Source organism: Ambystoma mexicanum, chromosome 12 (genome assembly GCF_040938575.1).
Source record: "Ambystoma mexicanum isolate Mex_15411 chromosome 12, UKY_AmexF1_1, whole genome shotgun sequence".
Taxonomy (NCBI): Eukaryota; Metazoa; Chordata; class Amphibia; order Caudata; family Ambystomatidae; genus Ambystoma; species Ambystoma mexicanum.
Genome location: NC_090936.1, coordinates 410,062,138 through 410,086,238, shown reverse-complemented (window position 1 = coordinate 410,086,238; position 24,101 = coordinate 410,062,138). Strand labels below are relative to the sequence as shown.

The 24,101-nt window shown below is 49.1% G+C and overlaps 1 protein-coding gene across 13 annotated transcripts in view; it reads left to right on the top strand.

Annotated features, from left to right (window-relative positions):
• Positions 1-24,101, top strand: part of CAPRIN2 (caprin family member 2) — a 2,777,496-nt gene that overhangs the window by 113,926 nt on the left and 2,639,469 nt on the right. For all 13 annotated transcript variants that reach the window (XM_069628538.1, XM_069628546.1, XM_069628537.1 and 10 more), the window contains exon 3: positions 12,581-12,643. In XM_069628538.1, coding sequence (XP_069484639.1) covers positions 12,581-12,643 — 63 coding nt within the window. The remainder of the gene's footprint in view (positions 1-12,580; positions 12,644-24,101) is intronic.

Here is a 24,101-nt window from a genome sequence, read left to right as displayed (position 1 = left end):
CTACGATTTGGCCTAGAGTCCAGAGGAATAGTCTCCTCTGTTCCTGGACCCTTCGGTGGTGGGCCTACGGGCGGCGGTTCCATTCATGTCAGACGGCCTGGGGGCTGTTCCGCTTCAGTATACGTTGGTCAATCCGCACTCCCTGCTCTCCATGCAGGTGCTGACTACGTTGCAGTCGCTCCTCGGACAGTTGGATGCTTGGCTCCTGCTGCCCAAAACCCTGGTAGAGCCCTTTGGGCAGGAGGTTCCGGCAATTCCCCGACTGAAGGTTGTGTTGGGTACCCCTCGGCAGGGTCCACTGAGGAAGTCTCCCCAGGGTCAGCAGCCTGTTCCATTGCATAGGGGATAAACCCCTCATAGGGATCATGAAGGGGAGCTGGTGTAGTCTGACCCAATAGAGTCCCGCATGACGCACTTTAGACAGTCTTGTTCTTGCTTATGCTGGCGGATACCTGGGATACGGACCCAGAAGTGGATCCCCGAGCAGTCCTGCGCAGCCCTCACCCCCAGACGATGTGGGCACTTTTCATGCCGTGATGGCCAAGGCTCTCCACGAGTTTGGCCTTACTCCGGAGGAGGCCAGAAAAGACTAGTTTCCCCCATATGATCAAATAAAAAGCAAACAGGAAGTGGCGCCCCATTCTGGACCTGAGGCGCTAACTGAAATGCTAACTATGCAGGATGTTCTGGCGGTGCAGTCTGGGGTGTTTCTGGCGTCCTTGCACCTAGAAGATGCTTATTTCCACATCCCAATGCTCCCCAAACATCAGTTGCTATGGTATGTGGTTGCCGACAAGCATTGCCAGTTTCGGGTTCTCCCCTTTGGCCTCAAGTCTGCTCCCAGGACATTCACCAAGTGCCTGGCTGCGGTGGCGGCTTACCTCCACAAGGAAGGACACCATGTTTATCAGTACTTGGATTGGTTGGTCAGGGGCGACATCGGCAGGCGTGGAGTCTCTGCAGGCGGCAATGATCCTGTTGCTGCGTCTGGGCTTTGCAGTCAACTTCGCCAGATCTTGTTTGACGCCCTACAGCGACCTGGTTTTTCTGGGGGCTCATTTTCATATGCATCTCAATCTGGTGAAGCCATCTGTGGAAAGGATAGAGAAGGCAGTGTCCATGGCAGGTTGCTTGGAGCCGGGTACATCGATCATGGTAAGAGTATACATATATCTTCTAGGCTTCATGGCATCCTGCATCCCACTTATCCCGAATTGTTGGCTTTTTATGCAGCCAGTGCAGGGCTTTCTCGCTTCAAGATGGTCATAGGTTATCGGTTCCTGCTCCAACAAGATTCTCATCTCCTGGCCTCTGGCAGACACCCTGCAGTGGTGGACTTGTTCCGGCAACATAGTAAGTGGTATGCCTCTGGTGGAGTCAAACTTTCAATGTACGGTCATAACAGATGCTTCCAATGTGGGTTGGGGAGCTCACCTCGACAAGTTTCTGGTCCAAGGCCTATGATCCCTGAAAGAGGCTTTGTTGCACATCAACCTTCTGGATTTGAGGGCAGTGCACTGGGCACTGAAGTCTATTTTGCCCCTCATTCAGGGCTCTGTGGTCCGGGTTCTGACGGACACCACAACTGTTTTATCTCCGCAAACAGGGAGGCATGCATTCACAGCCCCTACCCAAGGAGGCTCCGGCGATCTGGCACTGGGCCATAGCGCACAAGATTCAACTGGTGGCTTACTATTTGCTGGGGGTTCAAAACAAGCAGGTGGATGCTCAGAAGAGACTCAGTTCAGATGCACCAATGGCGACTGAACTAACAGTTGGTGAAGATATTCAGGAAATGGGGGGTGGGGGGGGACTCCACTCCCCAGCTGAACCTATTCGCCAGCAGGGTGGCTCATCCAGACTCAGGGGGGCGGGGGGGGTGCGGCATTTACATTCCCGTGGACGGGTCTGTACGCATACATGTTTCCTCTGATCCGGAAACCTATCCAGATGGTAAGCAAAGTTAAGTGCAAGGTGATCCTGGTAGCCCCATTCTGGCCCTGACAGACCTGGTTCTCTAACTTGCTTCACCTAGTAGTGGACAACCCTCTTCATCTGGGGTCGGAGCCAGATCTTCTGTCAGAATGAAGGAAAGGTGTGGCACCACAACCCTGGCTCCCTCAGCCTTGCAACATGGCTCCTGACCACTCTGAATTTGGACACCTAAGAATTCTACGGTATTGTCACTGCATCTTGGCAGCCGCAAGGGCGCCATCTACCAACGTGTTTTACAGCAGAAAGTGGAAACGGTTCTGAGCCTGGTGCTCGCGGCATCCGAACTTGCAGCCATTGCAGTTACGCCTCCACAACTCCTGCCTTATTTTCTGCTGTTGAAGGGGGGGCGGGAGGGGTCTGACGTCCTCGATCAAGGTCCACTTGGCTGCTCTCCAGGTTCACGAGGCAGCACAACTCTGAACCGCTGTTCAGTGACATGCTGATTAAACATTTCCTCAAAGGCCTTTTCAGTATGTTCCTCTTCCCAAAGCCCCCCACCCCTGGGGCCACCTCTTCCCCGGGAAGTTTTCTCCAGGCTAGAGTCTCAACTTGGTACACTCAGCCTTCAGGAAACCACCGTTTGAACCAATATCCACGACAGCAGTGATTATCACATGGAAGGTTGCTTTTCTGGTGGCCATCACGTCTGCCAGGAGGATTTCCAAACTTCAGGCTCTAGTTAACGGCCCGCTGTATCTGTTTCATGGGGGACAAGGTTCTCCTATCTGCGAATCCTTACTTTATTCCAAAGATTCACGAGTTTCATAAGAATGCTACATTAGCCTTGCCCATTTGTTTTCCAAAGGTGTCCACTCCAGCGGAGAAAGCTCTGCATACCTTGATGTCAAGAGGGCATTTAAGTTTTACCTGGACATGACTTATTCCCTCAGAATGTCGAGACAGTTATTTGTGGCTTTCGGCCCCTCCAACAGGGGAAGCAGATTTCAAAGCGGGGCCTTTCCCATTGGGTATCGTCTGTGGTTTCCTTTTCCCACGACACGGCCTGCAAGCCGTTGCAGACCCCCCCTTCACCCCCAGTGCCCATTCTACAAGGTCCACAGCATTGTTGGCGGTGCTGTGGGCCGGCATACCACTCGGTGACATTTGCCAAGCACCAACATGGGCGGTGCCACACACCCTCACCACACACTGGTTGGGTCAACAACATGCAGAGTATGTGCAGGTGGTTTCTGATGTCCTCGACGCCTGTTCCAATAAGGTAAGCCCCGTAGCTTCCGGGGTTTGGTTTTACTAATGGTTTTGTATTCTTATCTATTGTTAGTTCATGATTTCCTGGGGCATGGGTTTTGTTTGCTTATTATGCACCTCCACGTCATCTTAATGCTACGTATTCTATTCACAGCATGTCAGTCCATGAAGGATCCAATACTGGAGAAGGGAGTAGTTTCTTACCTGTAACTCCAGGTCTCCCCCTTTGGTATCATTCATGGATTCGCATGCGCCCTCCTGCCCCCCCCTTCTTTTCAGGCAAACATGCGTTTTGAGTTCCTCCATTTTGGTGAGGTTAAAATCTGAAGGGAAGCCGCATTGGCGGGGCTATTTATACTGGACATTCCATTGGTGCAGCCTAAAGCACAAGACTTCTATCGGACACTCAAAGTGTTGCAGTTTTCCATAGAAAACTTCTATATCAAAGTTAACTTGGTTTCCCAGCCTGGCGACGGGAAATATTGACAGCATGTGAGTCCATGGAAGATACCAACGCTGGAGAAATCCATTTACAGGTAAACTACTCCATCTCTGGCTGTGCCCTATAATTTCCATACTGGTTGCACCAATCTATGCCAGTATTCCTATTTTAAGAACCTACTCGTGTTTGTGCATAATGCCAGTAACACAAGAAGAAAACATGTTGAAGCTGGCTTTGCCAATATATGGCAGTACCCCCCCCCCCACGTAAGAACCCACTCATGGTGGCTTTGATCTTTTGGTACAACCAGTTTGGACATTTTTTCTTAAAGGGCTTTTTTTTTAAAGACCGTCTAGTCACATAACCTAACATGCTTGCGTTTTCATAGATCCCAATATAAAATGTCATCCCACAGTAAAATGGCTAGACTGGCTGTCCCAAAATGCTGGTCTAGTCATGTAATAAAACTCAGTTGGCTTTTCCCAAAATGAAAGTAAAACATTCCATGTCAGCAATGATCCAGTGCTTTGCATACACACCTTTATACCCATTCACTCGACCATACATCTCACTGTTGCATACTGCAGTCTCTCCACGCACACTCAAACTTTCACTGTATTCTCATTCATGACAGTCGCACCCGCACATCATTGTGTGCATATATACATACGTAGCCAACAAGCATGTGTAATACACATACACACATATAAAAACATTCTTACCAGTTTCCTGCATCAGCTTAGCAACTCAAGACTCGCTGCTCCTTGCCAACAGGAAGCACTGAGCATCTTGGTTCCTGTCTGATATGCACGGAGAAGCAGATCGCCTGCTTTCCACGCTGCCAGGTTGCTGCTGTCGGGCCCTATCCCTGACTTTAGTTGGTGAAGGCTGAGACAGGTGGGGGCATGGCAGGGGGCAGAAGTTGGCCTGCACTACATGTAGGAGGATGTTCAACTATGCCAGTATCTGAAGCCTTGAGTGACTTCACACTGTAGGTCTGAGGACTTGGTGATGAAAGTAGTGTAAATCTGGGGCATCCAGTTCGAAATGAGTCCGTCCAAGACTGCACTGCCACAATCTTTGTCAGCCAATGTTAAATAGAGCACTTTGTGATCCACTGTCAAATGCAGTGGACTGATCCAATATTCCTACATCACCAGTGTCCTAATCTGCCCTTTGAGATTGACCATACATCTCATAAACACTGCTATGGGGGTCTTAACCCATGTGGAATGGAATCGGATGTTATGGGTTTCAACATGGTTCTATAAATTCTTTCAGTACGTTTTTCCTAGTTATGTAAGGTAGGTGAGATCTGAGGGATCTGCTGCCCCTCAAGAGGGGGCGACTACAATTTGGTTTCAGGATGTCCGATAAAGAGCCCAAGACTCAGTCCATGTTGGACATTGGATTTACTGAAGCAACTGGTACTAATTCTTTATAGTATTGTGACATGGAGGAAGGGCCTTTTGAAGTGAGCAGGACACTTTACACCATTGCATCTGTTTTAGAAATTGAGGGCTAGCAACTAGTTCAAAATGATAGAATACACATTGTTCGAAAGTTAGTTGTGGTTTATCTATATAGTGCCTGCTTTACTTGTTCAATCTTCCAATCTGAGTTTATTAATCTGATTGCTGCTGTTCTTTCCTGGTTGTGATTTCATAGCTTGAAATTTGTTTGTTAATTACAGATCAATGGTTGGTTTTATGGCGGGTTATAGTAGTGGTCTGGTCCGTTTTTGTTTTCTTCTTTGGTAGAGTATGTCCTAATAAAATCCATTCAATAAACTTTTCTTGTTTTGGGAAACCTTAATGAGGATGAATTAAGCCTTTGGACTATGAATTTATAAATATTGGAACCTTTTGTAGACAAATATAATCAAAGCTAAAGGTGTTCAATCAGAGCTGGCAGGTATACTATTTTCCAGACTTTACTTTGCTTTTTGATGAAGGGATTTGTTGAAACCTAGTCTTCCTAATGGGCAGGTAGAACCGATTAGCTTGCTGATCAGGCAAAGTTAAAGGAAATCTGGGGTATTAAAGAATTATCAGCGAAAACCAGGGTAAGATCTGTTCAGCACTAAGTAATGTGGCACAGATCTGCTACATGTGGTTTACAGGTTGACATGAAATAATTTACAGTAAGAAATGATAATCGAGGCCACCAGGGGGCGCATAGGTGATGGCTGACTGAAGACACTGCTCCCGCCGGAACTAGGCTGTGTTGAGGGACTGAGCCCCCCCCCCCCCAGCAACCCCCCACGGAACATCTGCGGTTCTCAGTGGCGGTGAACCCCGGGGGACCCCCCGGGCAAAAGAGCGATGCCGAAGGACCCTTGGGTGCCGAGAGCGAGGCCTCGCGGCCCAACGAGAGGCCCTGCCCGCCTCGACCTGCATGGGGAGTCGCGGTAGCCGTTGAGGCCTGCAAGCGCACCTGACCCCTCCCTTCCACCCAGCCCCAGTTACAGAGCACGCCGGCAAGGACTCCACCGTCGGGGCCCCGCGGCACAGGAGGACGGAACTGGCGTGAGGCGGAAGCCCCAGGCGGCGGCGACTTAGAGCCGCGTGTCCGGACCTGCCAAAGGAGAGGCAGCCTGCCTGACCCGAGCTCCCGAACACTGAGCCGAGCAACAGGGGCGCCGAGGCCCCGTCCAGACCCTGGGGAGGGCCATCAGAGCGGTGGACAGCGGACAACGGCGGGACCAGGCTGGTGAGGAAGTTGAGGGACCCGCGCCCGCCCCAGAGAGCGAGGTGGCCCAGGCGGGAGGAGATATGAGCCCATACGACCCCCTCTACCACGTGGGGCTTACAAAGGGCCGCCTGGCTAATTGATGGGCGAGATGACCCCAGACCCCCCCGAGCAATAGGACCTCTAAGGGGGGGGACCCCGAACACTGATTTCACACAGGTGGTGGCCCCTGGGCTCTTTCCCAGGGCGAGTGCCCGCCTGGAGACGAACTCTGAAGAGAACACGGCCGATAGAATTTAATCAGCGCAGTGCCCCCCTTCCCCGGGGGCCTAGCCTGGACCTTCATCTGATCACAATTTGACACACCTCGTCGCCACCCCCACCACAGGAACAGACGACCACAAGCAGTGGGAAACGGGCGTGTAAAGGGTGTGAGGCCCCCACCTGAGGCTGGTGGGGCGTTTGCCCGCTCAAAAATAGCCCCTCACGGAGCGGTCTTGCCTGAAGGAGAGAGGGTAGTCTCCCAACTGGATCCTCGCTCTTGGCCCCCGGTGAACTCCGGCTGGAGGGAGATCGGATGAGTTGGCGCCACACCCTCCAGGAGTACCGTTAGCAGTACGCCAGAAGGGAGAATAGCGGCCCGGAACGGACGACCAGAATGACCCAGTCCGAGACCTTGCCCCCGCCCACCTTTACAATGGAAAAAGGCTTTGCCTCGGTCCTGCAGGAGATCAGGGACATGCGGGCGGACATTGCCCATAAAATGGAGAACATGGACCGTAGGGTGGACAAGGTCGAAGACTGACTGTTGCAGCTGGAGACCAACCAGTCCTCCAACGACCCAAGAGATGGACATGTCCATGAGACTAGCTGCTCTAGAAAAGTGAGACGAGGAGAGGGCCAGCTAATAGACTATTTCAAAAATGGGGAACGGAGGAACAACCTCAGGGTCTTTGGGGTGCCGGAGTCGGAGGGTGAAACGGAAAGAGAATTGAACCGGGTGGTGAGGGACATCACCCTCTTCTCGAACGAGATGACGACCAAACCAACGTTTGATCGGGTACACAGGGCGGGGGGCCGAGCTGGGGGCCCCCGGTCAATTCTGGTCTGCTTTCACTACTATACCGAAAAAGCGAAGGTACTGGAAGAGGCCAGGAAGACACGGGAGATAACTTATAATAATGCACGAGTGTCCATTTTCCAGGACCTCTCTTCATACATGCTGGCCAAACGCAGGATGTGCTGCCCTCTGACAGAAATGCTAAAAGAGAAGGGGGTGCGCTATAGATTGGGGTGGGGGAGTACCCCTTCTCCCTCACGTTCGAATACGAGGGTTAACTGACGACACTGATTACAGAGGAGGACATAAGGGGAGCCATCAAAGAGTACGTGTCGGACCCGACCCTGCAGAGAACCCACGGGGTTCGCAGCGGAAAGAGCCAGAGAACGCAGGCCACAAGGAGGAGAAAGAAGACAGGTCCACGGAAAGAAACTGAACCCGCCGACCCAGACGACAGACAGGGAGGATGCCGACCCCGGACACGGAGGAGCGGGCCGGTCGAGCCTGGGGGGAGTCTGGTAGCTGAAACACCAATCGAAGTGAAAAAGGGTATGGGGGAACTGGGCAAAGAACTTGGTTCATGAACACAACGTCCGGCTCAAAGGCGAGTTGACTTCCAGGACCATGAGGTCCAAGGACGTAAGGAGCCTCCCCGAACAGCAAGTATGTCGGCTATCTGTGGGGCGGGGGCTTGGGGGGGGCTCAAGGAGGAGTGAATTTCGACATTAGCCCAGCCGGAGGCGGTAGGCTGGTGGTCCAGCCAATTAGCAGCAATAGTGGAACTATTTGGCTGGATGCCGGGGGGAGGGGGGGTTGAAGGAATAGTTGGGGTTAACTTTGGAGGGGGGCCCAGGGGGCAGTTGGGGATAGGTTTAAGGCCCACCTGGGGGGGGCAGGGAGGGGGCAAGGGGTTCGGGACATGAGTCAGAAGGAGCTGGAAAGGATAAGTGCCATGAGTCAACTATCCAGTAAGATGTTGATCCTAGATAATGGCTGAGGATCTGCCTGCCCTGGGCGTGGGTTCCCTTAATGTGCGGGGGTTGAACACCCCAACCAAGAGATCCTTAGTCTGCAGGGAATTCAGGAAGGCAAAACTTGATCTGCTCTTTCTCCAGGAAACACACTGGGCTCGGGAAGGAACTGAGAGGAGGCGGGATCGGGGAGGTCCTCAGCACATCCCACAGAACCAAGAAAAGGGGGGTAGCCATGTTGCTAGCAAGGGATGTTGGCTTTGAAGTGGAAGCCACACTGAAGGACCCAGAGGGCCGATATTTGTTGGCAAGGGGCTCTTTGCGGGGCTCCCCTCTGACTCTGGCAGTTGTGTACGGCCCCAATGAAGGCCAGGCGCAATTCTGGGAGGGGGTGAAGGACAGATTGAAATTGTTTGTTCACGGGATGTTGGTGGTGGGGGGATTTTAATATGATCCTAGACGCAACCGCGGATAGACGTTTGGGGCCCCAGCCCACTAGGGCTGCAGATGAAACTTTGGCCCGTACCTTCCAGAGGGTCAACGCGGAGCTGGGCCTGGTGGACACCATCCCGACTCCCAGGACGGGACTCTCCTCTTTCACATACTGCTCAGCAATCCACACATCATACTCCTGTATAGACTACATCCTGGTAGACAAACCCCTTCTTCCACATGTCTCTGGCCACAGGGTTGACCTGGTCCCTTAGTCTGACCACGACTTGGTCCGTACCACCATATTTGGGGGATGGCGGAGTGGCAGTAAAGGGCGATGGAAATGTAATGACTCCCTGTTGAAGGACGAAGTTCTGGCACAGGAAGTGCAGGACGCCATCTCGGAGTAATTTTGAGCTGAACGACAATGGCGAGGTGGGCACACACGTGCTGTGGGACGCCTTTAAGGCGACCTTACGTGGTGGTCTCATTAAAATGGGAGCCCAGAAAAAGAGGGAGAGGGAGGCCCAGGAAAAGTCCCTGAGGGGAAAAGATAACCCAACTTCAGCCGGGTGGCCTCCCGGAGGTACCCCTGGAAAGGGAACAGATTGCCTCCCTAGAAAACTATAAACTCCAGTTGAAAGACCTCCTGTTACACAAGACTGAGCGGAGCCTCCAACTAGTGAAATAAAAGTATTATGAGAAGGGGGACAGAGCCGACAAAATCCTGGCCTGGAAACTAAGTTTCAGAGGAGCAGAACGGTGAAGGCAGTGAAGAATGAACGGGGATCATTAGATTACACCCCGAACATTGGAGCAGCCTTTTGCCGTTACTATGAACAGTTATACTCGTCAGAATACGACGGGGATGACACTCAGATTGAGGATTTCTTGGACTCCATCCAGATCCCGTCCTTGACAGGCGAAATGGCGGAGCGTCTAGAGGGCCGGGTGACGGTAGAGGAAGTGGAGCATGCGATCAGTGGGACGAAGGTGGGAACGTCCCCGGGAGAAGACGGCTTCTCAGTGTACTTCTATAAGAGGTTTCGGGCCATCCTAGCCCCACATCTGGTGAGGGTGTTTAACGAGGTGTTAGAGGGGGGGGGCACTCTGCCGGATACCATGAGGGCCATAATAGTGGTACTGCCCAAAGAGGGCAAAGACCCCACTGAATGCTCCTCATATCGCCCGTTTTCCCTTCTCAATATAGATGTTAAGATTCTGGCCAAGGTGATAGGTAAACGGATGGAGGGGATAATGCCCATCAAGTGGGGTTCATAGGGGGCAGGCAAGGCTCGGATAACATCAGGAAGACCATAGACCTAATCAACCATGCCCAAGAATCAGACCTCAAAGCAAGTCTGCTTTCCCTGGACTCCGAGAAAGCTTTTGACAGGGTAGAGTGGAGGTACATGCAACTCCTCCTCCGTCGAATGGGCTTCGGGGCTCATATCAGGAACTGGGTTTCCGCTCTATACGGGGCCCCAACGGCGAGAGTACAGGTGAATGGAGAACTTTCTGACTCATTCCCTCTCACGCGGGGGACGCGGCAGGGATGCCCACTCTCCCCTTTAATATATGTCCTGACGATGGAGCCCCTGGCCATAGCGGTCCAAGCCCACCCCAACATCAAAGGGATTACAAGAGGAGAGGTGGAGTTCAAGCTCTCCCTGTTTGCTGATATTCTAGCATACCTGGTGGAGCCCAGCTCCTCGCTCCCCCCCCTCCCGTCCCTGATGACTACCTTTGGGCAATTCTCGGGGCTAAAAATAAACTCATCTAAATCAGTGTTACTCCCTATGAGGGTCCAGGACCTGGGGCTGGACCACCGGGATAGGTGTGCGGGGATTGTGGTCGGGAGGGACTCCATAAGTACTTGGGTGTGCTCCTAAAGAGAGACCTCTCAAAATTGGCCTCGGTGAATTATGGGCACGTTATGGCGGAGATTACATCGGACCGGAGGAGGTAGGGTGGGTGGTATGATCCTATCCTGGTATGGGCGCATGACGGCGGTGAAGATGAACATCCTGCCGAGACTGCTGTATCTTTTTATGGCACTCCCAACGGGGGTCCCTGACCAGATGTTTCGAGACCTACAGAAGGCAGTCTGAGAGTTTGTATGGCAAGGGCAGACCCCGAGGATGGGGAAGGCCATTCTAACGTTACCCAGGGAGGAGGGTGGTTTCGGGCTGCCGGACCTCCTTCTCTACCACCGGGCCGCCCAGCTGTGGGTCCGGTTAGAGCATATGAAGGAGGGGATGGGCACCTATTGGTCTTATCTGGAGGACATGGATGCCCACCCTCTAAAAGTACGCGACCTGTGGTTGCCGCGTAAACGCATCCCAAACAGACTGCAGACCCCCCCAACCCTGGGAATACTTTGGTCGATCTGGAAGGAAGGACCCACAACCGCACATCTCACTTCATGGCCCTCCCCGATGTCCTCGCTCTGGGCCCACCCGCTCAAACTAGGCAGCAGGGGATTCAAGAATGCCCAGTCCTGGTCGGATGGGGGGTTGGAATGGGCGGGGCAACTGTTCAAGGAGGGCGAGTTCCTCGAATACGAGGAGCTGCGAGATGCGCTTGGGCGGGGTCTCTTTCAATTTTTGAATATTTGCGCCTGAAGGGCATCCTTTGCGACCAGACATGGGGCCTGAACCTGCGGAGACAGTTGACCCCCTTTGAAAAGTTACTGGACACGGCCACAACAAGGAAGGGGGTAGTATCCAAAATGTACCAAATATTGAACACAGTTAACTTGGAAGGGAGGAGAGGGTTTCGTGGGTTCTGGAATGGCTTGGTGGGGGAGGCTCCCACAGAGGACGCATGGTCCAGGATATTTAAAATAGCATTCCATGGGAACCTATTTACGTCGGACATGGAGCACAATTTTAAGATCTTACAGGGATGGCATAGGGACCCATTGAAATTGTCCAAGATGTTCTCTGGGGGTGTCCCCCAGATGCCCAAGAGGATGTGGCCAAGTGGGGACGAGGGGTCACATGTGGTGGTTCTGCCCTAAGGTACAGGGGTTTTGGGAGAAGGTATGGGGTGGATGGCGGAGGTCACCGAGGAACTACTCCCACACAATCCGTTGACTATGTTGTTGGGCCTCCCACCGGAGGATGCGGAAATATATAGGTACCCAAGAATGTGGGAGACTATGTTGCGAGCAGGAAGAGTGGCCCTAGCGCAAAGGTGGAAGAGCCCAGAGACCCCCTCTAAGGAAGACTGTCTAAAAAACTTAAGAACATGTTCCTCATGGACAAGCTGACGGCCATGGTAAATAACGAATCGAGCGAATTGGTATGGGGTTTACCAGGCATGGGGGTGGGATGCTCACTGAGATTATGTAGACAACCTGGGGCGTGAGGGCGGGGGAGCCTAGAGAGTATCACTCAAGGACAATGGTGTAATCCACGGCCCGGGAGACAGCGGATCCATCTCAGCCAGCATTTACGTGAACGCATAGCACAGCTCCCAGGCACCAAACTAGGAGTACTGATGACGGCTCCTGCGGTTGGATTTTTGATGGGATACTGATCTGGGGGGAGGGGTGGAGTTGGGGAGGGGGGAGAAGGGGGTGGGAAGGGAGCGAGACACCGGGGGTTTGATGATTATGTTAAACGTGATATTCATATTGCTCCCGGTGTCGTCATTGTTTCTTTTTTGAAAAATTGCCAATAAAACCAAAGTTTATAAAAAAAGATCGATTCTTATGGTGAATTTATTGGGTTAATTTTTCATTTTAACAATTCATCTTTTCTGGTCTGTTTTTAGATTAAGTTGGAAGATTATAGGGATCGCATGCATAATGGAGACCCTCTGAATCCAGATCAATTGGTAAGTTTGCACTTCTCTTTGAGCAAATAATGCAAATTTGTTTCCAACGGTAGCATGAACTGTACTTCAAAATGATTTGCAGCATCTCATCCAAAGGTGTATATCATGCCCCTTGAATAGAATATTCTTGCCTTGTAATAGAATATTTCCTTTTTAACATTGCCACTTTAAAGCATCCGCAGTAGGTATTACAAACTGAAAAGTTGATCTGGGCAGCCTTCTAGTCAATTTTGTTTAGTTCACTTTACTTATCCTCATAGGGTTATCCCTGCTTGGATCTTTAAAATGGGCCCTCACATGCCCAATTCTACATCAGCTCTGGAGGTAACCTTTTCTGAATTTCTTGTTCTACCTTCCATGGAGTTCCTCCGATAACAAATCTGTTTTCCTCAATCAATGAGACTGAAGCCACTGGTTCCAATTTTTCACCATGCGGGAAAACTCTCGATAAGGCCCCCGTTTTCCCATTCGGACTACAAACTTTAAATGTTAGTAATACTCTGGAAAATGACAAGTGGAGTCAAATTCTTAGACTTAATGATGAATTCCAATGGTCAGTAAATACTGTAATGGCTTGCCTGGCTACCAATAAATGATTGTCGTCATTCCTTAAAGGATGACTTAATTGCTAACAGTGCCTGTTCGGAGACAGTGTAATTTACTTCTGAGGGAACATTTTCTGGAGCAGAACTCCACCGGATGCAGCTGGCATATTGTTGTGATAAGACTTCTCCCATTGCCACATTAGAAGCATCTGCTTCCACAAATCAGGTTGTGATGGATCTCGATGTAGAGGTATTTGCCCAGTAGTAAGTTATCCCTGTTAGCCTCTGGACTCCACTTGAATGCAACTCCCTTCTCAATGTTGAGTTACTCTGCAAAAGGGATTTGAAAAACTGTTCTCTGTATATCCTTTACAGTCCTTGGGGTAGGCATTCCTTAACTGATTGTGGCTTTCGTGCATCTATTTCTAACCCTTTTGGCAATCGCAAACCCCAAAGATTCTACCTCTGCTGTATGAAATTGGCTGTTTTCCTGTTTTGCAAATAGATGGTTCTATCAAAGGTATTACAAAACTTGTAGAAAATGTTCCTCCTTGTGTTGACTAATACTGCAAGAAACAAATCAATGTAATCAGACATCTAGCAATCAAAGCTTTATTCGGCGTAAAGCCATAAAAAATGATCAGAAGAATGGATACATGTTTCATGTTTGCATAAAATAAGACATTAAACACAGATTTCATGATTTCAAGATGGCTGCTTGCAGGGGGACGTGCTGAACGTAGCCAGTCTCCCCATTCCCCTTCTAAAGGTGCTTAAGTTGCATTAATTTCTCCCCCACCCCTAGGAAAGAGTTTAGTCTGCTGCCCCACCCGAATAACTGAGTGTGTGACCCTGACTATTGAGTAAATTCTGACTGAGAAGGCGATGGTCGGGAGAATGGAGACACTGAGCGTGGCAGCTCCAACAGTTGATCTAGGTGCCGGCAGATCCCAGTCAGTGAGGGAAGAGGCACATCTTGCATTTAAAACAAAGATCCCCGAAGAGGCCGCACAACGCAGAGTGAGGGGTGTGATGTAGGTGGAGGGATCATTATCTCCAAGCAAGAGTGGCAGCGGGGACGAGCCAGCGGCTGGGCTGGATGGCTGACTGGGATACAGCACGGAAAACATAAATGCACATTGGAGGCTGTGGTGGGAGTGACGCCTCCCGGAGACTCCAGTGGTGACAGGCTCCTCTGCAACTTTAACATCAGTGGTGTGAGGAGCAGGCAGTGCCCATCTCGTCATACATATTTGTGTGGCCCAAAGCTTTGAAGGACTGGGGCGGATAGCAGAGGCCTCCAGTGAGGTTTGTGCACGCGAAGTAGAACAATTGGCCACAATTAATGCAGAGCACAGCACAGGTGAGGAGCAGAGGCCGGTGCCAGCTAAGGTGTACAGTAAGCCACTGTGTTGAGCGCAATATAGGTGAGGAGTGGTGCATAGTCCCTAGGCAATCATGACATGTGGTTGAAGTAAGTGATGAATGGGGGTTGGGAGTGGCACTTGCTCCAGTTTCTGCGGAAGGCTGAGGGGGTAACCGTGAACGGGAAGTTTTGTCATATTGACTTCTAGAATACCAGTAAAGAGGCAAGCCCTTGACACACAGTCCTCCATGTGTGTCGTGGCCAAGGCTTGTCACTCGATGTGCCTGACAAGATGAACCTAAAGTGGTTTTGCATTGAGGAGAGTAAAATCCCACTGGGTGCTATGTGATGGAGAGGGGGGGGGCAAAATAGTGCCGGCATTTAAGCCTCACTCATACTAGATCTTACAAATGCAGTCAGTGGGCACTAATGCTGCCCACGGGCGTAGGCATTACTAATGCCTGAAACAAGGCATATTGGGGCCTGCTGTGTGCCGCAAGGCTATGTACCTTTTGGTGTAAGAAACAGCCCCACTTTGGTTCTTTGGTTAGTAACAGTACACCTAGGCACATGGACCCTATTGGAAGGTGTGCAGGGGATCGTTAAGTAGAAAACTAGAAAGGCACATGTTGAAAGCTAAAGGAAGAGGTCAGAAAAAGGGCACCCCCGCACATCCCATGTTGAACGCTCGGGTGGGGGGATGGGGAGCTGAGGGTACTGTCACTAGGTGTTGGCAGCCAGAGGTGCAGGTATCTTCAAGTGTGGCCCCATCTTCAAAATCACTGACCCGAGACGTGGAAACTTGGGAACATAGGGATACAATGGCAATTACCAAAGAACTGATGCAATGTTTAGTGGACAACCAGCAATGTTTAAAGGAAACCCTTCAAGAATCTTTCCAGGAGCAGATTTCCTCTTTGAAAACTGATTTAAAAAGTTCAGTACAGGAAATAAAAGGTGAAATCTTGAAATAAGGAGAGCAAGTAGACCTGCATGAACCAGCCTTGCAGAAATTGACTGAAGATTCCCGGATAAACGATAGAATGACTTGCACAATCTAGAGCTTCAGTGCAAAGATCTCGTAAATGGATCAAGACGTTTGACTATCAGTTTTTAATAATGTTCCAGAAGAGATTATGGACAAAGCTTTAAGTAATCAATTCAGACTTTTTACGATGACCTGCTTCTGGAGATTTCCTCGGATGAGGTTAATATAGATGGGATCCACAGTACGATCCAAGGAGAAGAGCCGGGGGCAAAATGAAGATTTTTAGCTGCATTTAGTTAATATGTGCGGAAAGAAGAAATTTTGGTGGCAGCACGAGCAGGTATGTCATTGACATCAGCTCGTAAGTACAACTTCAGGACTTAGCTTATTCTACTTAAAAGGGGGCTGATCGGACCAGTTACTAGCATTCTCAACCAGGAAAAAGTTTGTTATAGGTGGACTTTCCCTTTTGGATTATTTCACTGCAAAGGCAGGCAGTTCAGAGTGACAAAGTGGGAAGGAGGTCTTGATGTGGTGGCACCAGAGAGCAGCAAGTGGACTGGGACACAGGACCCTGGAAGTTGATCCACCCAGCTGGGGTGGCAATGGGAATGATCCAGTGAAGTGGGACAGTAGAAAACCCTGGGCCCCGGAAGGTTGGGGGGGGGCGGAACTGAGTACACTTACAGAGGTGATGGAGGGGAGGGGAGAGACACTTGTGAGTGAGGGTGGGGTGTTAGATTAAGCTTTGGTGGGTGTGGGCGGGGAACAAGGGCAGTTGTGTGGGGACAGAGTGAGGGGGTCTGATCGGGATCTTTAGGAGAGGGTTAGTTTATCTCTCTGCAGTTAGTAAGATCTAGGTAGTTTTACTGGTACATGGTCAGGGTTTTCCCTGTAGTCAGTAGGACCCATGAATCGGCCTGATTCGTTCGTTGGTGGAGGGGGGCAGGGTGGAATGAGAGGGTGATCTGTGGGGAACACAAGGCGATGTGGAGGTGGGCAAGATGGTAAAAAGGTATACCAAGCACAAGATATTTACACTTGTAGAGGCATAAGCTATGTACATGTGTGGGGTTCCCCACGGGGCCAGTATTAAGGGGTCAAAGGAGGAAAAGGGAATTCACAAGGTTGGGGATTTTCCATTGGTTTTAAAATTGCCATGTACAATATTGGAGGTTTAAATTTGCTGGTCAAGCGATGCAAGTTGGAGTATTTTTTGAGGTGTGAGAAACTGGATTTTCTCGCGCTCCAGGAGACCCACAATTGCAAATTCAACTAAAGGGCTACCCTCCGATTTTTCAGGCTAATGTGAATGAGAAAAAAACAGGGCTTCTGATGGCGTTTAGAAACCATCCTGACCTAGTGTTTCTGGGTTCCACGAACGACAAGCAAGGGAGATACCTGTTAGGTTTCGTATTAAGATGGAGGTGTTCACTGTAGCTACGGTGTATACACCCAACTCCGGACAGAATGGCTTTCTCAGGGCTACATTGTTGGCACTCGCACATAGCGGAGGGATATATTCTATTAACTGGTGATTTGAACATAGCCTGGGAAGTCTAGGATATGCACCACGGGGGCACACCGTCCCAATAACTACATTTAAACAATTGGGGATAATCGATGCATGGCGTGTCTATAGGTGTGAGGAAAGGATTCACGTTATGTCATGTTCATAGAACCCAATCGCGTATAGATTTATATTTGGGCGTCTTCCTGATTAGTGGGATTAAGTCGGGAAGTATCCTTTTGGGGGGGGAATCATGCTATGTGATCATGCACCCTTGGGGGCAACATTAGACCTGACACTCTGAAGGGGCTTTGGCAGTGAGTACTACCGGAATGTATCCTAGGGGATATGTTTTTGTCAGCTGAAATGGAACAGAAGACCTATTTTAGAGAGCAAGAGTCAGATACCTCGCCGGGTATATGGTGGAACACTTCTAAGGTGGTAATGCGTGGGGAATTAATCTAATGCAAGGCCCTGAGGGGGAAAAGGTGAGCTGGAAGACAAGCATTTAGCAGATCAACTTAAGGCTATAATGCCGAAAATTAACTAGCCAACAAGGGGACACATTGAAAATCCATAGAGCAATTTGAGGGCAACTCTAGTTATTGAGGGCTAGAAAGGCGGAGAGGACACTCCTTGGAGCTAAACAATATTACTATGTAAAAGGGAATAGAGCGGGGAGGCGATTAGCACAACAACTGAGATGGAGGGGGACAACCCAAATGATTTTAAGAATTAGGGAGGGACAAGGAGAGGAGGTGGTAGATAGGGAGGGAATCCGTGTTTTGAATGCTTTTATGGGGCTTTGTACTCTTCAGAGAGACTTCGGGGTGAGCCACAGAATTCTTAATTGGCTGTTACGCTTCCCGATCTTCTTCTCAGCAATATCTGAAGACCTAGAGAATGTCAGAGGAGGAAGTTAGCATAGCTATTGGAAAACTCACTTTGAATAAGGCTCCGGGCTCTGATGGCTTTACAGCAGTTTTCTATAAGAAATGTCGGAAAATCCTTGTCCCCATTTAACGCAACTGTATAATAACTTTTGAAAGTACTGTGCATATCACAGCCTCGATCAGGATAAACTGGTGTTATTCCCAAAATTGGGCAAAGATGGACACCTTGCAGGCCATATACACCAAGATTTTAGCTTCTCGATGGGAGGATGGACTCCAAATTTTAATTGAACCCTATCAGGTGGGTTTTAAGTGACGCCAAACCTTTCATAATACACATAGGGTTTGTCATGTAATAGAAAAGGCTGAGATGCGTGTTAAGATGGATTTCTGAACTCGGACTTGGAGGGGCAGAGGTTCAGAAGGCCAGCCTAGTTTCTTGGAACAGGGTAACCTCTGGACAAGCCAGACAAATCAGGGTAGCGATGGTGGCGGTCAGGACTAAGTCTCAAGAGGTGTGAGGGTGACTGACCTCAATGAGCACACAAAGCAAGGACACTTACAAATTACTCCAGACAGGTGTTCTAATAAAAATATACACATTTATTACAAGGCTTTTGTAACATCGACCATAGCAAAGAATCACAATAATACTAAAGAAAACCAACACATATCACAATCAATGATGGATATATATACACACACACACCGAGGGGTCTAAGGAGTTGAGCATGTAATATGTAGACCTAGTAGGTGTATTTCTGATGTCGAACTGGGTCTAATGATTACTTGCACTGCCCGTTTTCCTCCCCGTCAAGGTGGAGCAAGTCCCAGCCCTACGAAGAGAGGAGCTTTATGCTCAAAAGTACCTGCACACGCTGGTGCCAATGGATAAAGTAGGGTCTCAAGGGTTTCGGGCAGTTCAGGAAGGTGAATGAAGCGATGAAGAACAAGTCCCCACTACTCAAGCAAGGCCTCCACTTTTGGGCAGAGGCAGGGTGAGAGTGCGGGATAGTAGCTATTTCGCAACAGCGGTAGAAAAGAAACTGGCTCCTGCGCGAGGGGCCACCGGTTGGGGTATGAACTACTCACCGGTTCCCGACGCAGGCAGACCCAGACCTCTTCAGTTCACGTTGCTGGCAGGTTCGGATGCGATAATCGGGACGTCTCGACACCGTGTAGATTCCGTGTAGAAAGATGCAAGGTCGGGGGTGTCCCAAATGCAGTGAATGTGCACAGGTTGTTACCACAGCAGGGCAACACGGCAACCGTGTTTACGCTGGTCCGGGCGCACTCGTCTCTCTTCAGACCTGGGAATGACAAGTGTACAAAATTCACTGTGGGTGCCGTGGACGCAGAGCAGCAGTAGACCAAGTTTCGAGGGCGTCCCCAAAACTGCAGCTGTGACAGAGCAAAACGTCCTGCGTAAGCTGGTCAGCCCACTGGTTGGCCGAGGGACACTTCCGAAGAGGCTTACTTGCAGGGTTTGATCAAGGTGCCGTGAATAGTTGATCCCACTATTCCAATGGGTCGAAGCGCCTTTGCAGACCACCTAGGATGACCAGATGCAGAGGGGTCACATAGGACGACAGCGGCTCAGGGTGCCAACCCTTCAGCGGGTCCTCGACTCAGCTTCTTGTTGCAGGATACTTGGCTCCTTATCCCTTGTTCGGTGTGAACTCAGATCGACGTGGTAGTGGTGTTTTCAGCCTCCTCTTATCCAAAGTTCCCTTCGCTCCAAAACAGAGAGGACCCAATGGGAGATCTGCTCACAAACACTCACACCATACGTGGACCTATCACGGACCACAGTGGTCCCAGGCATTCAAGACATTCAAGACACTCCAGACACTCTGGCACCCAGGATGTGTATTGGGAACAGACATCCCAGCCCACATCCTGGAGGCACACACAAAGCCTGCAGAAGCCCTCGAAAGCGTTGGGTTTCGCAGGAAAGTGCATGACCAAATAAGGATGGGCCCGGGTCGGCTCGACCTGGGGAAAGTGAAGGGGCAAGATGGTCGGAGGACGGGACAAAGAACCTCCTGGCCATTTTGGAGCCAGCCCACTCATTTGTGCCAAACGCGGTAAGCGCGGATAATATGGCGAAAAAGGGTTCAAAACACAAGAGAAACGATAGCTGCCAAGAGTCCTGTCCGTGACACACTTGCACAGTTCAGAAGTCCAGCGAGAGTTTCTAGGGCCTTTGTAACTTTACTGCGCTCTTGGGTCTCTAGTCATTCCAGTGTGCTCGTTTCATGTTGCACAAAAGCTGCAACATGAGGAAAGGACTAAGGGAAACTAAGTCTCCCAGTACTGACTGTATTAAGGGCATGTCAGTTTCCCCATAAGAATTGAGCGAAAGCCCAGAGGAGTGCGGCAGAAGGCTGTGCTTCTCTGGCAAAGTCTAGATCGGGGTATAAAACAGCAGCAAAATGTTTGGGGGTTGCCACCTGGAGGGAAAATTACATATAATATGAAATCTTTCCTAACCATGCGCGTTTCTGACGGTTCTCCTTGCTTTAAATGCAGAAAAGGCATTAGAGCGAGTGGAATTTCTTTTGAACAATGACAAATATGGGATTTGGGGAATGCTGCCTCCGGAGGATACAAGCTAATTATCAAACCCATAGCCTGTGCCTGATTATTAATGGACCGCTCTCTGGACCAGTCCGATTGGAGAGGGGGACCAGACGAGGGTGTCCGTTGTTGCCCTTGCTTTGTGCAATTTACTTGGAACCCCTTCTGCAGCGTATAAGCAAAGCTCAAGGCGTGCAAGGCATTCATTTTGGGTGCGTGAACATAAAACAATGGCATTTTCTGATATGTTGGCCCTCTCGGACCATGTGTAGTCCTTAAGGGTGATAGCCTTAGGAGTTGGCTTTGTTTGAAGTATCGGGTTTAAAAATCAACACATATAAATCAGATATTAAATCTCACACGGTTGCGGGAACATGTAGCTGAATTACAGTGGTGCATCCAATTTCAGTGGGCAGAAGAATAAACGTAGGGATTCACATGAAGTCTTTAGCAACGCTACGAGGCAAGCTATTCCCATCTACTCAATACTCTGAAAATTGACCTGCAATGCAGGAATCCTTTGCATATATAATGGATGGGGCGTATGGCCTCATTAAAGATTCTAAACCTCCCATGCTTCAGTTACTACTTTCAAGCCCTGCCGGTTCCCCTACCTGGGAATTTCTTTAAGTCACTCAATCGCCTATTAGCATTTATATTGCATAAGACTGCGGGTGGCCTTGTGAACTTTAAAGGGGCCCGAGAAATATGGTAGGAATGGACCTTACCGATTTTAGACAGTACTACAGCCTATTTGAGGGTTCTGAAACAATGGTTATCAGGGGAGGATAGTAAACATTCGGTTTCTATGGATAGAGCAGTGGTGGGGGGGGGGGGGTCCAGTAGAAGCTGTCTCATGGTTAGCCAAGGAGGACCGGCCTCCTAATATGAAGGCATCAAGGTTTACTGCACTTGTGGGTGAGGTGTGAGGATAAAGTGGTAAAACGGGCATATTTCAACAATTTCGGGTCCATTCACACCAATATTTGGGAATCCCTGGTCTTCGCCTGGGATGGAGGTGAGAGCCTTTGGAAAGTGAAGGGAGGTGGGATGTTGAAGGCTCATGGATTTGATACATGAGCAGGACGTTGAAACCTTAGAGATATGCAAACAATATTTTGGCCTCACAGAAGGGGATAGGCACTGTTATTACCAGCTGTGACATTGGGCAGTACACCCCCACAATGCATACCATGAATGATTAATTACAATTTGGCTTATATGGGCCATGGAATGGGTGACCTATAACTTACAGGGGGGATAATAAACAGTTCAGAACAGATTGGGGAGTTCTATTGGCTTATTTGAAGGACTGTAGGATCCAACTATGCCAGACTAACATTTGGATGTTGAACATTGCTTAAGGCTGTTCAATATGTGATAACAATTAAGGACGACTTTGTACCATCTTATATACTAAAAGTTAAACGGCTCAGGGGCTGGTGGGGGGGGTTGAGGGAGAAGGGATTGGAAGAGGTGGTGGGGGGGGCAGTATTTCTGTTAACGTTGCAAAATGGCAATACATTTCTAAAACATGTTTTCATATCAAACAGTAAAAACGGGGCTGATCTCATGTATAGAAAAGATCAAAAAGAGTAAGACCACATTCTAACTCTAAAATTTAAAAAACATAAAAATCACACCCCCATACATACAGTAGTATTCAATTTAACTAGCTGAGACGCAGAGACACAGATGTGTTGTGCAGCACAGGGAGAGTTAACTTTCAGCCCTTAGTTACTTTAAGATGCATGTTGGGGGTGGGGGGGGGGACGTGCAACCCTGTATGTGTAAGGTTGTTCAGTTAATGGAAAAACAGAATAAAGTTGAACATTGAACCAATATCTTAATTCACTTAAGCCAAGCCCGATTAATACATTTAGCTACTGAGATGACAACATCCGGATCCTGAGTAGAAGCCAGGCGAGTCATTGCATCTGACTGCCACAACGCTGGCTGCCTCCAAAATGGGCTTAAATAAAGATCTTGTAACTTCAAGACCTGTGCAGAAAAACAGGAAATGTACATTCTCTTCACCCGAGCTACACAATGGGCATATGTTACCAACACTGAAGAATAAAACACGTGTATGGGGTTGCTGTTGGTACTCTTCAGAAGGGAATTGCCATAGCATTTCGGTGCTGGACTGCCCATGTGGGCGGGACAAAGACTGATGTGCAAATGTTTATTTTGCATCTGTGAAAGGTACAGTGAGCTAAATGTGGCTGCGGACTCTAGAGTGGGTACCATCCCATAGAACAGGCCGATTTTGGTGCTCTCATATCAAAATATTTGTCATAGGCGTCCCTCTATATTACCAACAATGCTTCAAGATTTCAAGCTTTTGTATGAGGCTAGCCTCAAATGTGAAGTGTTACTGATGGAAGCGCACTTGAGAACCTTTAATGTCCCAAGCACCACAAGTGTTGGCGTGGGGACTTGATTTTGACCAACAGGCAAAGCTAACTGCCAACACAACCAATTCTCTTTCTCTAATTACATATCCACAAGCACATCACATGTAATCCCAGGCAATGACCTAGTGGTCTTATATATACATCTTTATGTGTATTTGAATGGCAATTGCATGCATTGAATTGTTCCTCCTCAGCTAAAATGGCAGCACCTATTTGACACGATTTGCATATTAGTCGCAGGCTAGTGTAGTGAATCCTTAAAACTATTCAGGCAACCGCAAGGCGCCAAGCATAAGAATTCAGAATAGCAACACATTTGAATTGGGTAAGACTGATACACAGCACCTTAGGCTTGCGCAATCCAATTAGCGACTTAACCGCTACACGCATATGGTTGTATTGAGTTAAGGAGATGCTCATATTCCACAGGGTTTTTTCTTTCTCCCATACTATGCGGAACCTGCCACATCAAATTGATTGATTTCTTAATAACCGCCTGCCATATGGATTAATGTGGATGGCCTGGATGACTACATAACAGGGTAGCTATTTCCGCAACTGCTAGGAATTAGAGGTACGTCTAGATTTAGGGATAACTAATGAAATGGTGACAAAATTGTTTAGATAACAAGTTCATCTAAGTGACGCATGTCTATATTATATTTCTTAATTTAGTTATACGCAGTCCTGACAGGGCACCAGCTGGCCTTTAACCAGACTGGATCAACTTTCTGGTGCATACCAAATACAATTACAAGGTACATTTCAATTATTGGTCTTTTGTGCTCGTGCATGCAACTGCACTTGTGCTGCATAATGTGAATGCACCCAAACTATTGGTTTACTAATGCTTTATTTTTTGTATCTTACTCCCCTTCCCTCTTCTTTCTCAAATCATGTGTATGTATTTACTGGGTTTTGATTGTGATTTAGTTCATTCACAATTGTGTATGTATTTAATGCAAATACTTCGAGGTTTATCTCGACCCTTGTACTCCTTCGCGGGCGTCTGGATGTATCCATTTGTTATGAATCTCATATTTTTGTTGACCATTCTTGTAATCAGCCTCTGAGGAAGAGCAATTGTGTGCTCGAAACTTGTCAGGCTGGACATACAGGACTTGAATGAATAACACAACATTGGAAGTGCATTGTAATC